General features: G+C 38.7%; 1 protein-coding gene across 2 annotated transcripts; it reads left to right on the forward strand.

The window, feature by feature from the left end:
- The first annotated feature begins 1,932 nt into the window (after positions 1-1,932).
- LOC117408909 (uncharacterized) lies at positions 1,933-16,420 on the forward strand. Of its 2 annotated transcripts, XM_034014337.3 has the most exons (8): positions 1,933-2,054; positions 3,076-3,209; positions 9,348-9,471; positions 9,696-9,868; positions 10,286-10,467; positions 11,449-11,602; positions 13,495-13,619; positions 14,153-16,420. In XM_034014337.3, exons 2-8 carry the CDS (start codon positions 3,149-3,151, stop codon positions 15,053-15,055), a joined length of 1,722 nt encoding a protein of 573 aa, XP_033870228.1. In that variant the 5' UTR covers positions 1,933-2,054; positions 3,076-3,148; the 3' UTR covers positions 15,056-16,420. The 2 variants fall into 2 exon arrangements, with proteins under 2 accessions (XP_033870228.1, XP_058859357.1); XM_059003374.1 differs by lacking the exons at positions 1,933-2,054; positions 3,076-3,209 and adding an exon at positions 6,010-7,964.
- The last annotated feature ends 259 nt before the right edge of the window (positions 16,421-16,679 follow it).

Consider the following 16,679-nt stretch of genomic DNA (forward strand, 5'->3'; position numbering starts at 1 on the left):
CCACGTGTAAGATTCTGTATTTGTACTTTATAATAATCAGTTTAATAGTCCATGCAGTATGCTGAAAACTCTGTACTCATTTCTCCAAAATGTCATGACTTCTGTAAACTGCTGAATATGCTTAGCGTTGACAGCTTGTGTTGGTAAGTATGTGGTACACTGGATGTTGTTGTAGACTGAATGATGGGAATATAGGGGTTAGAGAACATCAGTTTGCTCCTGGGTTCCCATGTGCTTCTTCTTGGTCCATGCATCACTATAGAGAGAATTCATCCATATTACTAGATGTACATATTTTAAGAGTCATAATATAAGAAAAATGTGTGTGTACTTTTAAGATGTTGACTGTGTAACCACATAGAAATTGTTGAATGTTCACTTCAACAAGCTAGTGTTGTTGATGAGACTGTTTTTAGAGTGAGATGCAAAATCGGCAGTAGTAAATGTGTGATATTAAGATTGCAATGTTAAACGAGTGAGATGTAGGTCGAATTGTTAAACTGTATCTCTTTTTTAACGTGGTATCTGTTGGGCATGATGAGATTGAGGTTTCATTAGCCTTTAATGTAAGATACAACCCCTGTGGGTACGAATGAGGCGGAGCATATCAGATTTTTTTTTACAACACATCTCAAGGCAGTGTTTATTAAATTAATAAGAAAAAGGTAACGGGAACTCGGAGCAAATAAAAGACTAAAGTTATTTGTAAACCCCAGCGGCCACTACAAAGCCCAATAATACCCCAAAAAAGTTGTGCAAAAAATAAATGCTGTGAAACTGTTGCAGCTATATATACGTGTTATTATTATTTTTTTTTATCACATATAACTGTTACAGTTAGGGGCTGCCAGCAATCCTAGACCTTTGCAATTGTTTTACTTGTGCAAATACTGTTACTTTATCACCTCCTTCCCTGCAAAGTAGAAAGAAGGCCTCACTATATTATGTGTGTCATTTTCATACTCTGTGAAGCTTCGGAACCCCGTGTTCCGGCCGGTTTTGTCTATACAGCTGTTTATTGCACGGAATGGGCAGTTAAAGGTCGGTTCGGTGGGTTTTTCAGCAGTGTTATGTTGTTCCCACTTAGTTGTATTGTGTGTGTCATTTTCATACTCTGTGAAGCTTCGGAACCCCGTGTTCCGGCCGGTTTTGTCTATACAGCTGTTTATTGCACGGAATGGGCAGTTAAAGGTCGGTTCGGTGGGTTTTATCAACAGTGTTATGTTGTTTTCATTTAGTTGTATTATGTGTATAATTTTCGTCGTCTTTGCACCTTCGGAACCCAGTGTACCTGGAGCTTTTTGGTGATAAAAAGGGCCCGGAACGGGTTAATGACAGCGCGTTATTAATCGGTTCTGATTGTTACAATATTCTCCTCATATGTCTGTAACTTTTTATGCTGTTTTTTTAAAGCAATTGAATTCATTAAAGTACCGTTCCGGGCCATTCCGTCTCGTTCCAGCTTTTACCACATCCCGTTTAAAGTAGTGAAGAGAAGTAAGTACTTGTTTACCATGCTGAAATCATCTGTTCCTTATAGAACTTAATGCAAAAGAGGAAAAAAAAACTTTGTCTGCGATAGTAGCAGATGGGTGTGTATGTATTTAACAGTTAGATGTGTGTTTACGCTGCAACCTAACTCGCTTCCATTTTTTTATTCTTACTATGATTGGCTGCAAAGACAACAAGGCGGGCTGACCAGTTATTGGATAATGTTTTATTGGGTGGGTTTTTATTGTGAACACGTTTAGTTAAAACTGTAATATTATTTGTGTAGACAATAAAAAAGGACTCGAGTCACACAAAGTCGAGTCCGAGTCCGACTCTCGAAAAATGCGAGTCGAGCCTTACAAGTCTTGTGAAGAGTAAGAGATGTATCTAATTTTAAGAACATACACACACACACACACACACACACACGCATTCAATACTGTAAAAACAAGAAAAACAGGAACTTACTCTGTTTGACGCACATAGATACCCTTTATGTGCTTTTAGGCACGAAACCAAAAACAAACGCCAAACCTGTTCCAAAGAAAGCAGCATGCGGTAAGGTATGTATTCTAATTAAAGTGTAGACATTTTTCTCCAGCCCAACAGGTGAATGTAAGCTATGCCAGTGTCATAACAGACGCAGTGGACCTCAAAAGCTTGTTATTTTATTTTGTTGATGAGACGTTTTGAAACTACCTGTCAGCTGATGTATTCCTGTTACACAGACAACCCTTTTCATCTATTCATGGGTTCTTCCTGCTTGGATGAGAACACATTGCACAGTGTCATGCATTTTTTCCCACAGACCCTTTACAGGGTTATATGAATCTTGCATGCTAAATGTTGGTGGTCACTGACCTAATACGTTTCTGCTGTATTCTTTGATTTCTCCATTTCTGTTGTCAAGTGAAAAGTAACCTTTTCACTGCCACATTGTTTTAACCTGTTTTCACATCAATGATCCAGAACACTCACTTTCAGACAGTTGGGTTTAAAAAAAATAAACAAATAACACTCCTATTGCATAACAGTTTAACCCATTCCAGGATTTACTTCAAGCTTGATTAGGCCCACTGTATAGGTAACAAGCTCAGGTGTGTCTTATTAAACGTCATTATTACTAAAATTCTGGAATGTCTCGGTGGTGTTTTATTAGAACCACAAATAATATCCTCATGGAGGTGGAGCTATTCATGACTGTTACCTTTGTTTTGTTTTGTGGTCTGTCCCCCTAAAGGATAATCTGTTCACACCCACTTCGAGACTTCCTCCCTGAAACCTGATTCTTTGGGGCAAGCCAATACCTAGATGAGTTGATCTCCCAGAGCCTGTGGGTCGTCTGCCTGATAGCTCTGACACACTGTTGCTCATTCTTTCTGAATTAGACACACTACATTCTTTCTGACACACACTGGCTCTGATAAATGGGGGGACCCTGATGCACACTCACACACTCACCTTTCATGCATCTCTATCTCTCTCTTTTCTGTTTCTGTGAGTCACTCGCACACATGCATGTTCAGACACCCACAGCACACTGACACAAGACTCTCTCAGCCCTTTCCTGCTCTGCTGTTGCAGGCTCTTGGTGTCTGGAGGATTCACTTCGCGGTAGGATGGTAGATATCCCTCCAGTCAGGAGTCCAGTCAGAGGATGAACTGGCTCTTCTCAGTGATTCTCATGTGCAGCTGGTGCTACCCGCTCCTCTCCATGGGTGAGTATAATACACGTACTTTACTGACTGAATTGATCATAGGACTCACCTGAATGATCATCCGGCAGTTAACTATTAAGGTTGGCATCTTGTGTAACTTTATTTTTTATTATTTCAATTGGTCCTGCAAATTTAAATGTGTGTGTATGTAGTATGTATGTGTGTGTGTGTGTGTATATATATATATATATATATATATATATATATATATATATATATATATATATATATATATATATATATGAGAGAGAGAGAGAGAGAGAGAGAGAGAGAGAGAGAGAGAGAGAGAGAATATGCCATGGGCCAATTGAAAATATCAAATACGTTTTATGAGTTATCCTCAGCCTCTTCACCTTCACGAGTGGCAGGGTGAAGCATGTGTGAGGTCGGAGAGGTCAGGCTAACGAGTAAAAAATACATTTGTATTTTATTCATTATTTCTTCAGTTTAAATTGGGACTCAGTATTTTCTTGTAATGCAATGCCTTCTGTCAGGGAAGCAGGGACTCTACTGTTTTTAAATCAAGATTGAAATCGTATTTTTGCAAAACAGCTTTTTTGCTAAAAGGTTCCTATTTTACAATCAAAACTATTTATTTATTGTTGTCCTTTTTTTAATTCCAATTGTATTAATGTTTTTTTTAGACTGTTTTTAATTGTTCAATTTTTACAAACTGTCTTGGTTATCCTAAAATATTACAGTGAAACTTTTTTTTGTCTTTTGTAATTCACTTTTTTTTTTTTTTACAACTATCTTTTTACAAACTATCTTAGTTCTAATTTTTTAATTAAAACCACATCTTTTGTCTTTTTAAATTTCTGTTTTATAAAATTTTGGTGTAATTGTTGGAGTCAGAGGTCCCAACTAGATAAAGGTTAATGCCCAATACTGTACGTTAACAAGTGATCCACACATCTTGTAATCACAAGTACATCGCTAGTAATCTGATAACCAGGTCCTGTATGTATATTAGTATATCCTTTATTTTAAAAAAATAATCACAGTGGTGTCGCTCTCTGACTATTCTTCTGTTGAAGTTAGTGTTATTTTCCCGCTGACTCATTTTCATAAACTTTGTTTTAAAAAAGCAAACCGGCCTGCCTAGGCTTCTCGCAACCCCACCCGGAAGAAGTGTGATCTGTTAACAGGGAGCCCAGTGAATCTACTGCTTGCTTACTTTATGTACTAGTTTCATATTCATCTCCCTATTAATATTGTGATAAGTATATCTGCATTTTTGTGGCGGCTTGATTGTCTGAGGGCCTCATCAACTGATTATTTTGCAATCCTCAAACACCCTGCTAATTCCAGGATACTAACCTCAAGCTCTTTCTGACAGCGGAATACTAATTTTTAAATCATTTGTTTTGTTTATTCTTTTAATATTTTTTTGCATTGCACTGCTTTTATTTATTTATTATTTACTTAAAGATTCAGTATCCTAGTTTGAACTTCATAGTGTTGTACCTGCGTTCTTTTTCAGTTATTATAACCAATTTGACCTTGTTTGAAGTGTTGAGTTTTGCCATGCTCTTGATTTTTCCATTTCGGCGCGCCCTGTCCTGCTGGGTTACCTGAGCGAATCTTCGATGTGCATTTTTGATTTACATCCTGGAAATCAATTTTTAGTCATCAAAGTGCTACTTGAAATAACTCTGACGTGTTTTCAGAAGACTGCAGGAATCAAGATTTACCTGCTCACCACAATAGAAGTAACCAGCAGTGTGGAGTAGTGGTTAGGGCTCTGGACTCCTGACCGGAGGGTCATGGGTTCAATCCCCGGCGGGGGACACTGCTGTTGTACCCTTGAGCAAGGTACTTTACCTAGATTGCTCCAGTAAAAACCCAACTGTATAAATGGGTAATTGTATGTAAAATAATGTGATATCTGTATAATGTGAAATAATGTATAATGTGACATCTTGTAACGATTGTAAGTCGCCCTGGATAAGGGCGTCTGCTAAGAAATAAGTAATAATAATTCAAATACTGCCACTGTGTCAGTGGAGGAGAATGACACTTGGTTGTCTTCTTTCTAAAATCAATTGTAATCCTGATACTGTCTCTTTAACTTTGACAGTGACATGATTTTGAAGTCTCAATGATCATTCTGTAATGGAAGCAGTGGTCATTTTTTAATGGTTACCGTTCAGTACAGTATTTTTTCACTGAAAAGTCAGTTTGAGTTTACCTTGAAATGTAGAAAAAACATGTAAAAAAAAAAAAAACACTACATTAATTGCAAACTTTTTTTTTTCTTTCAATAACCCAAAAAAGAGCAAGTGACAAATTTAACACCTGGCATGAAATAACCCTGATCCACACCCAGACCTAAAAATAGACAAAAATAGACATTTAAAAGAATGAATGAGAAAGAATGAGAAATCAGAAACCAATAATACCTGGGGTTGTGCTTCTCTTTCTCCTTTCCTGGTTGAAAAGGAAAGCGAGTGATTCAGACATTTATAGGTTTTGATTCAGTGAGATCCAGTCTTTCATGGAGCACATGGTCAAAATGTGATCCTAAACAGCAAAGCACATAGACATCTCTTAAGGCTTGTTCTGTGCCAGCACTCTACGTTGGCTAGATAACCCACAGTATGCGTAAATTGATTTCCTAACATGTTCAGTGTTTGGTTTGTGCACTTACTAGGTTTCACTGCTCTGCAGTGAATATATTATTATTATTATTCACAGCAGTATCTAATAGAATACCCTGCACTTCAGAGCAAATTCAGCTGAAACAGGTGTGCTTTCGCCCAAACCTGATCTCAATATAAACATAGTTGTTTCATATTAAAACCTTGTGGTATGGGTTGCACTTTCTAATTTGTGGTGGTGTTTTAATGTCAAAGGTCTGCAGATTGAATGTTGTTCTTTTTTAACGGTTTCTCCACTGTGTAAGTTAGAATAGCCACACAGGAAATATGTGGTGTCAATGTGAGCGATTACCAGGAACGAGGGTATGAAATGTGCACATAAAAGAAAGTGCTGTGTTCCAGCTGTAAGATAAAACTATCAAGAAACTTTAGTTTAGTAGACAAGCATTTCGGCTAGGGCCTTCATCAATTTTTGCATTGTCAATTTAACAGTGTTTCACCATTTTATTTGACACTGCTGCTAAGTTAGGGGATGTGCAAACTAGGCAGAAAGGAAAGCATACAGTTTACCAATACAGGACTCTAAGGACAACTAAATATCTTTATCTGTCTGTAACAGTGTTCTGTTACTATCTGGGTATCCACTGATAGACAAGAGAGACACAGAGTTTGACATTGAAACGCCACTCAGGCGTCCAGGTTTTATTTAAAGTTTACACACAGGCAGGTGCAGTGGTAGGTGGCCGCAATAGTGCGGGAGGACATACACACACATGTACATGGAAATTATACAAAAATGCAAAAGCAAAACACAGTGGGTAAATCCCCTAAATTAATCCCTGCTGAATCCCAAGGAACCCAGTATACACACGGTGGTCCTCGGTTTCAATGACCCCAGTATACACGCGGTGGTCCTCGGTTTCAATGACCCCAGTATACACGCGGTGGTCCTCGGTTTCAATGACCTCAGTATACACGTGGTGATCACGCATATTTAGTTCATACGTATTTGATTCACTCAACCTGGTTTTACACACATTGATAAGCTTCAGGCTGGAAGATGAAGAAGAACAAAAGACTGGCTTTTCTGCCCCTTTTTAAAGGCATGTGGCCAGAGTTAGTTGATAATCAATTAGTCAATCAACACCTGGCCACCTGCTGCACCTTGGTTTCAATTAGGCAGGGAACCTCCCAGCCCTGCCATATCTAACACAAACTTTATTTTCAAATTATATAAATTTAATTTCCAAACCCACCAAAACATATTATTTACAGTCATGTTGGGAAAACAACACTAGCACGTTTTTAAATCAATTTTTCAAATAATTTTTTTACATTTTAAAATGTCCAGTTTGATTGCTTCCTTACTGCTGTAATAGCTTCGCAATCAGGATGACTGCAGATCAGGCTGTGCAGCCTCCTATCTAAATATCAAGGCAATTGCCGTGGAATGTAAGCACATTGTCATTTGAATGGCACTTGCATTCTGAAGAAATCAGACATGTACTGTCAGCAGTCCTGACCTTACACCTGTATCTTACAGAGCAGCAGATCTGAGGGTCATCTCCAGCTCAATGTTTGAAAACTTTTTATTTTAACAGGCATGCAAAAGCTTTTAGTAAGAAATTACTCCAATGTAAGTAGAAGCCCTCTAAATAAGAAAAGTGATCTGTCCGTTTGTGGTTTTTAAACATTATTAATATGCAGTTTCACCCATTCCAGGTTTTACTACTAGCTTGATTAGCCACAGTGTATATAGGTAAGGTGTGTGTTATTAAACCAGGAATGGATCAAACTGCTGTGCAATGGGGGTCTGTGAGAGAAAGACAATGATTTTTGGTGGTAAATCTCCCTCCCGACCTGTGAGGGCGCTAAGTAACGGGAACAGGGTACTCTGGACTACTTGGCCTGACACTTCGTTCCGAGGGTTAAAAGGAAGTCAGTCATGTAGAAAAGAGACAGAGCTTCGGTACACTAACTCATTGACCCGGAAGGGAAATGACTTGGCAGCCGTGGAGTGGAGGAGCAGCTGCAATCGTTTACCAAGGGGTCATGAGTGATGGTATAAATAGGGGTCGTAGCAATGCTATCTGTTCCTTCATTTTAGTTATTAATAAGTGACCCGGGAGGACCTGTATTTGTGTGGTGAATAATCGTGAGTGTTTGTTTTGTTCTGTCTGTTGTTGTTTGTAATCACTAGATGGCTAAAACGTTCCGAAGCTGTCGCCAGAGGCCAGCACAAACCCGGAACAGCACTTCACTTGTATCACTGTAAACACAATCACTAATTCACGCACTAAACTGACTTGTGTATGTGTTTTGTGTTTAATGTGGGGATACAATAACGGGACTATAGGGCAGCAGTGTGGAGTAGTGGTTAGGGCTCGGGACTCTTGACCGGAGGGTTGTGGGTTCAATCCCCAGTGGGGGACACTGCTGTTGTACCCTTGAGCAAGGTACTTTACCTAGATTGCTCCAGTAAAAACCCAACTGTATAAATGGGTAATTGTATGTAAAAATAATGTGTTATCTGTATAATGTGATATCTTGTAACAATTGTAAGTCGCCCTGGATAAGGGCGTCTGCTAAGAAATAAATAATAATAATAATAATAATAATTATTATTTTGGGACCAACCCAGGGATTATAATGTAAGTAATACACGCCGCTGTATTACTTACCAGCATTATTATTTACTATTTGTTTTGCCATCAGGCACTGGACATAAAGAAATAAAATAAACAAACCTTTCCTCCTGGATTATAATTGTCTGTCTGTACTTTGATCACCTGCACCTGCACACTATTAACCACTTTGCCACAGGGTCTTATTTTCATCTCTTTTTACAGCTTGTGTAATAAAAGCAAAGCACGAACAGTAAGTCTAACCCAAAGCATTTTTTTCTGTTTCACAAAAAGACAGATAGAGAACAGTTTTTCAGGTGATTCTTAGGATTTCCATTTTTCCTGCTCTGCCTGTAATACAGCTGCGTGTGGAAGAGACTAATTGGAAATGTTTACTCTGTGCTGATACCTTGTTGCCATCTGAACTCTCAATCTGTTAGTATCACATCTATGCATGTTATAACATACTGTACCTGTGTGTTAGCTGTTGTTTTCCCTCTCTTCCTGGTTTACTTGAAGAATTCAGAATTATGTGACAGCCTCAGGAATTAGCATCAACATTGTTTTCGGTCACGTGCTGTCAATAAAAGCAATTTGCAAGCACCTGTTAATTCTCATTAGAGTGACACAAATAGGTCTTCTTTTAAACCACAGTGGCATGCCACTTCCCTCAAGATCAACTGCAGAAGCGTGAAGTCTCTCAAAAAGCCATTTCAATGTCCAGAGCTCTTAACTATACTTCACTCTGCTGAAACCAGTGGACATAATCTTGAAATTATGAAATCGGGAGCAAACCGGATGAAATGTAATCATGGATGACCCAGTCGCGTTTGGCATTTAGTGCCTAAGCTAACCATCAAGGCGCTCCAGTCCTCTTGCTGTGAGACCTGATTGTTGTCTGCATCTCTCATCAGGTTGGCTGCTCCCTCCTTCCAATATGAAATTGCTTTCAGAGAACCTTTACACTGTCCTGCACTGGGAGCCTGCACCCGGACATCCTGCTGACACAAACTACACTGTGGAGATCAGAAACTTGAAGTAAGTAAGTCTGTGAGGCTACAGCCTGATTCTCAGTGCCCTCTAGCAGAGCTTCTAGGAGGCCTTGTCTACATTAGGGTTTAGCAAGAAAACACAAACAGCGGCAGGCAATAGTAATACAAGCACAGCATGTGCGTTATGTTAGAATTCCAGAGTCAATGTTTTTGTAGCAGAGTTCCAGACAGGGTTTGATCACTTCATTTTATATGTATTCCTTCCTACAGAGAGGATCAGTGTATTCAAGTTGATGGCTGCATTTCTATGCCCTCCACACACTGTGACCTCTCCCTGACATGTGAAGACACCTCTGCATTGTACTTTATAAGGGTGAGAGCCACTTGGAATGGGAGCAGTTCAAACTGGACAGATTATCTGCAATTTAATCCATATCGAGACAGTAAGTTTGACTTCTTTCTACCATCTTTCTTTCTTTTTTTCATCCCCTTAGAGTAAGTAGCAGGGTTCCGAAAAATATAGCGTTGTACGTCCCCACGTGTTGCTATAACTGTTTAAATAAATGTAATTTTTCTTTTCATTGTTAACATCCTGACAACTTTTTACACTTATATCTTTAAACTTGAAACTGACTTTAAAATGATAAGTGTAAACAGTTGTCATGATGTTAACAATTGAAAGAAAAATTGCAGGTACCTTATTTAAACAGTTGTAGCAACACGTGGGGATCTGTAACGCTATATTTTTCAGAACCCTGCTACTATCATATTTCTTTCATGCTGTCTACCTCCACCAGCAGACCCCCATCAATCTAGCAGGTCCCGACAATCTTTAACTTCATCTCCTCTCCTCCATACAGCTGAGGTCAGCCCCCCTACCGTCTCCCTCTCTACCCAGGGGAGATCGGTCCGTGTTGACGTTCACCTCCCACGGACTCCTTTCAAATACGAGAACAGCTTGCAGTTAAAAACAATTCGCCACTTCTTTACTCTGAAGTGCACAATCCAGCTGTACAAGGATACCAACATTATACGAAGCACGGTAATTTATTTTCTAATTCATGTACAGTATCACTAAATACCAAGCTTCTCAGTCTAATTGTTTAAGGAATCTCTCCTGGCTCTTGATGATTGGAAAAGTTTGTATTTGCTGTAAATATCTGAAATTACGTTATATACCCAATAATTACATTTTAGTTATGGCTTCACTATCCTTATAGTACCACAAAAGAAAATGAACAACATGCTCCCTGGAAGGGTAGCACAGATATTTCACAGAGGAACGCATTGTTACCTGTTGTGAACGTCTGCCCTGCGGTGGCCATCAGGGTTGGGGTCAATTCCTGTTTTTCAATTTTTTCAATCAATTTCCAATTCCAATTCTTTCGAAGGAATTCCAATTGAAATTGACATTTTAGAGACCTAATAATTGTTGTGATTGTTCATCTGCTTTCATTTGAAGCCAATTTTTTTAAGTGTTAACAGTGACTTCAGTTAAAGTAATGTGTTGCCACGGTGAGAAGCTTATTTTAACAGAATACTGCTAATTGCAATTTTTCAATGATTCAAGGAATTGAAAAACAGGAATTTACCCCAACCCTGGTGGCCATTTTGGTTGTTGTTAGTATTTGTACCACTTCTTTGTTCAAACATTTTCAGTGGAACTTCATATTGAAGAGTTGCTATGTGTTAATAACGTACCGGTCTATGCATTTTAAATGTCTTTAATATGCTTATTTACCCAGTTAAAATTTCAGCCTGTTATAGGTTGCATAGGTTGGATTTTATTTGATAAAACGGTAACTGATGTGTTTTTTCTGGTGTTTTATTTGTGTGCATTTTATGCAGGGTTAGCATTACATAACTAAACACGATTATACAAGTATTTAGTATCTGGTACTCTCTGTTTAGATATACTGTAATTAAAATGTAATAGTAGTGGTTGTCTTACATTTTGTTATTATTATTATTATTATTATTATTATTATTATTATTATTATTTATTTTTATTTTTTTGGAGAAGGTGCTGAAGGATATTTCAGACAACATGACCTATACTTTTGATGACTTGAATCCCAAAGACCGGTACTGCATTATATCCATGATCTCAGCTTACAAAGACAGTGGCTGGTCTCATAAACAGTGTGTCTCCCTGAGAACAGAGCAGGGTCCATCAGGTAAGAGGACATAGGCTAATTCACAACTGATAATGGCTATAGCAGGATTGTCCACATCATTTGTTTCACTGTACTAGTGGAGAAATTTAAATGTTACTTGCTTGTTCAGCAAAAAAGGGATAAGCTAAGCAAAGCACAAGTAATGCTATTACTTTATGAAAATATGGACACTTTTTATTGCAAAGAAATAACAATAGCAGGGATATATAACAATAAAAAATATTTTTAAAAAAAGTATGTTTACTGTATGTACTGATTTTGCCTTAAATACACAAACTTAAACTGTTGTATGATATCCGTTGCTTTGTAGTTTCTACTTTATTACAGTGTTACATATAATGGCTGCTTAAAACGTTTTGCAAATGAACAAATATTCAAATACTTGTCTGTCTCTTGAATGGATATTCTAACATGAAAATTCTGTGTTGGTTCCAGCACTACTATTTATTTATTTATTTATTTATTTATTTAAATATAAATTTAGAGTGACCAATTATTATTTGTATTTATTTATTTTCCCCCCAATTTGGAATGTCCAGTTATGTTTTTTCTCCACACCGCAGCGAGTCCCCACACAGCACAGATGTTCTGAGGGCGTGTGAGCGTCCTCCGATCTCACAAGCCTAAACCCAGAATTGCTTTTACAGCGAGCAATCCAGAGTAGAGGTGGGCGGGCTACCGATCCCGGAGAACCAGTCCTGCCTCTTATCCACTCTGAATGTGCTCGGTGTCTGGCCAGTAGGGTTCGCGATGAGGAGAAGCAATCCCTGCTGGTTTCCCATCCCCCACCCTGGGAGTGTCAAAGCCAATGTGACGCCTCCCTCGGGGGCTCCAGCAGAGTTCAGCCTCTTTGCACAGCCTGGACTCGAACTAGCGCCGTCCAAGCTGTGTGACTTATCCTGCGCGCCCAACGGCAGCGCACCAGCACTATATAATATTACATTTTTTAAATATAAAAATACAGTTTTCATATAAAATATATCAGATTCTGTGTAAAGTTGTTGTTAAGGCAAAAGTGTGTGTGTGTGTGTGTGTGGTGGTGGTGGGGTGGGGTTGGGTGATTACAGGCATCATTGTAGAGGGAGTATTTTTAACATTAGGTTGATACAATTCAAAAGGTAGAGCACAGCACACAGTCACGATAAAAAATCAAGAAGTGCAGTTAACATATTTAATGGCTGGTGAAATACAATTCAAAGCTGCTACAGACTGTTTTGTCATTTCAAATCTTTTCACAAAACAAACATTACACTTTTAAAGCTACAGTGTGCAGTGCAAAACCACATCATGAAAAACGCTAAAATAAAAGTTGCTACATTTAAAAAATATATAAACACGTGAAATGTACGGTCCACTAAAATAAAGGCCTTTACATAATCTGCAGTGTTCAGTGTGAAAACACAACACAAAGTAATAAATTGACATCCAAAGTAGCACTAAAATACAAAAAAATGATGCCTGAGTTACAAGCTCTTGCAGTGTGTAAAACAAAATCCAAAATATGGATTGTAGCATACAACAGGAAATCAATCAGAATGCAGAGTCTGTATCATCTGATCTGAAACCACAGAACTCCACGTCTTCATTATCTTAACCGAAGATAACCCTAACCCTGAATCATTCAATGCACAGAGCTACTTCCAGGTAGTTTTTTTCTATTCATGTGAGCCATGATATTTCCCCTCAGGCATTATTTGCGCATGGTTATTAAAAAAACTGAAATGAAAAAAGTTGGGGTGGGGCGATCATGCAAACCAGGGCAGAATCCGGTACACAAAAAAAAGCACTTAAAACCCATACTGGTTTGGAACAATTTATTTTGCAGTTTTTGTTCTTTTACGTTTGATCTTTTCAATCCATCATTAACGTGTTTTGTTGCTGTTTTTTTCCAGCGTCTTTGCTCGTACTTCTGAGCGCTGTACCAGTGTTACTTATTTTCCTGGCTCTGGCTGTTGTCTTGTTCTTCCGAGAGTACATCTTCCCCAGACGTTCAGATCTTCAGATTCCCAAAACCTTGGTAAGTATCAAACTGGCTTAGTGGATTATACCTGACTCCGGTCCAGATAGGCATGCAGAGTACACATGCCCACAATACAGAACACACAGAGAGTCATGCAGTGATGAATTTGAAACAAGGTGGGGATAATATCAGTGCAGCTAAAGATAACTCTAGCAACAAACATCTACAGAGCCATACATGTCTGCTTACCTACAGATGCATCCATCTTAAAAAAAAAAACAAAAAAAACTGGTGTGCGGCGTCGTGTCTACAATTCAGTGACTTCTGAAGACTACTCCTAAAGCAGCTTTTAAATGTGGGGGTGTACGATAGGGGTGTTAATAAGTTTTGTTTCGTGCAAAAATATTTCTTAACTTTACATATGATTAGTGTCCGATCAATAAAGAAGTTGTTTCCTCAGTATACAGGAGAGCTAAAGGGTCCAGTGGATAGAGATCACAACATTAAAGAAAGGGGGTGGCTCAGTGGAACGATTTCTACCCATATGTGTGACAAGCTGTGAATCTAACTTTTCTCATTTTACCCACCAGGAGATTCTCATAGTAAAAAACGATTTGTTTGTAAACCTCTGCCCCAAGAGTGTGGACTGGGATCCGGTGGGAGATAACATCTCCTTCCTCTCTGTCCCCGGCTCCAGCCGCACTGCCTTACTGGGCATCCAGGAAACCTCGAGTGACCCCCACAGCACAGACAGTGGGGAGGCCTGCTACCACAGCAATGGCTTCTATGAGACAGCCCTGGAGAATGGGGCCTTTACTGGGAGCGTCAGGTCATCAGGACAAACCAGGGATCCGGACTACACACAAGAGGAGGGGTATTCTCAAGAGCAGCTGAGCACCACAGCTAACGTGTCTGTTGAATTCTATTCTAAAACAAGCCCCTATGGAACAGAGAATCTCTCCCAGGGCAGTGTCAGTGCTGAGGACTCTGAATTCAGAAACAGTCCAGTGCTAAGACCAGAAGTCAAAGAGAATCCAGTTGGTCCTGGTTTAGACTCCAGGCCCCTGGTGGATATCCCTCTGTACTCTGTGAAACTGTCAGCCACTGAGGGGGCAGAGCTGTTCCTAGGAGGCATATCCCGTGACTCAGCTGCTGAGAATGGTGCCAAAGAGCAGCCTGGAAGTTTTCATTGCAGTAGAGATGGGGAAGTCACCCCTAGCATTAAAGAACAGCAGCTCACCCTCACTCTCCCTCAGCTGGACTCCAGCCCTGTGCTGATGGACTCACAGGCCTCTGAGGTGTACCAGCTGGGTTCTGGGGTACCTGAATCAGAGACGGGTGGGGAGAGCCAGTCCAGCACAGTCTTGGGCAACCCAGCTCATGTAAGCGGGTATGAATGGCGCCCTTTTCCCTCTGAGTATTCCTCCACGACAGGGGTAGTGTTGGGGTCAGTTAGACTGAACACCTCTCAATTCCAAGACTGGGGGATGTGAGTGTGCCCCTAAATGGCTTGCTCATTGCTTTTTTTGTCTGTAAAAATTAGTAATACGCCAAGGAGTGTCCTGTTTTAATGATTTACTGTTCAACATGACAATGTCTCAGGAATTTCTTTCCACCCCAGCCTCAAGCTGTAATACAGTGCATTCCATAAGTACGGGTACGCTTATTCCAGGAAGTGAAGTGTTCTGTGTTCCGTGTTCACCGCTGCACTCGATCATCATATGGAACCTGCTTCAATGAAATCATCTGCATTCACATACCACTGCCCAACAGCTCATCTCGCTTGACTACCTCAACATCATTACTAAGTAATATTCAGATTTTTAAAAACAACTCAGCCAGTCATAAAGCTATTGTCAGTTATTAACCATCAGTAATAACTGCAGTAGTTAATCATGTGACGCACAACAGATAGGAACTATTCTAAACGCCCTCTTTGTCTGGAATATTCACACCTCCAGCCATTTCTCATAATCCGGTCCTGAAGTAACAGATTAGCGGGACTTTCTGAAGAAATTTGTTTAGAGGTGAATCAGTTTATAACCTCATGAATGTATTATACAGTGTTTGCCATGTTTAAATGTATTGTGCGCTGTATAGTATGTTTTGGTAAATGTCTTTCAAAAACCTGGCTGACAGATGTCTTCCAGCAATGACTTCAAGTTTATTTGCAAGGAAGCTGTTCATGTCAAGCTAAAAAATGTTTGAAATAACTGAGATTTTTATATATATATATATATATATATATATATAGCGCAAAGAGCCAGCTGCCCAACATTTCGATATGTTGTACATATCTTTCTCAAGGGAGCTGTGTTTGAATCAAAACTTTAGAGGTATTTATAGCTGTTTGACGGCATGACAACTACTTGTTATTGTTTATATTCAAATCCATGATTTATTCTTACATGATGTAATGGTGTTCTATATATTGTGACATCATTGTTACTTCTATCTTTAAATCTGTATTAATTCTAATTAACATGATTTTATATAAACTTATATTTATATTCTCATGCAATTGAGGATCAGCCTTGAATTGACCTTCCCAGCACATCAGCATGCACAACTTTTGAATTAATTTTGTTTATTTATTTAAATGTAATTAGTTCATTCTTTTCTGTTGAGTCCCGCTGGCATAATCGTGTTCAGTCTATTTATCCATTTACTTTCTTTTATTCTTCTATATGTCGCATTGTCTAATTTTAGCTGTTCTAATACTACAGACTTTACATAATTTATGTCATGTCCTTGACTGGCAAAGTGCTGTACTATTGGTTCATTCCTTTTTTATTTCTAATTAATGAAAGATGGTTTTGAATTCTTATAATTATATAAAGTTGTTCCAGTCTCTCCAACATATTTCATTTCATCACATTTTTCACAGGCTATTCCATAAACAACATTGCTATTTTTACAGTAGATATTAGTTTTTTGTGGATATGTGTTGTTCTTATGTTTAATTATATTTTTACTTTTGTCCATGTATTTACTAGTGCAAGTATTTGTAGAACCTATTCTGTCAATTATTCTTTTATGTTTACTGTTTAGAGTAAGTCATTACCAATGGGACTCATTTGACCTTTTTATAATCTAGTAGATTCTCTTTTTAGTTTA

The sequence above is a fragment of the Acipenser ruthenus genome, chromosome 2, assembly GCF_902713425.1.
Source record: "Acipenser ruthenus chromosome 2, fAciRut3.2 maternal haplotype, whole genome shotgun sequence".
In the NCBI taxonomy this organism is placed as follows: domain Eukaryota; kingdom Metazoa; phylum Chordata; class Actinopteri; order Acipenseriformes; family Acipenseridae; genus Acipenser; species Acipenser ruthenus.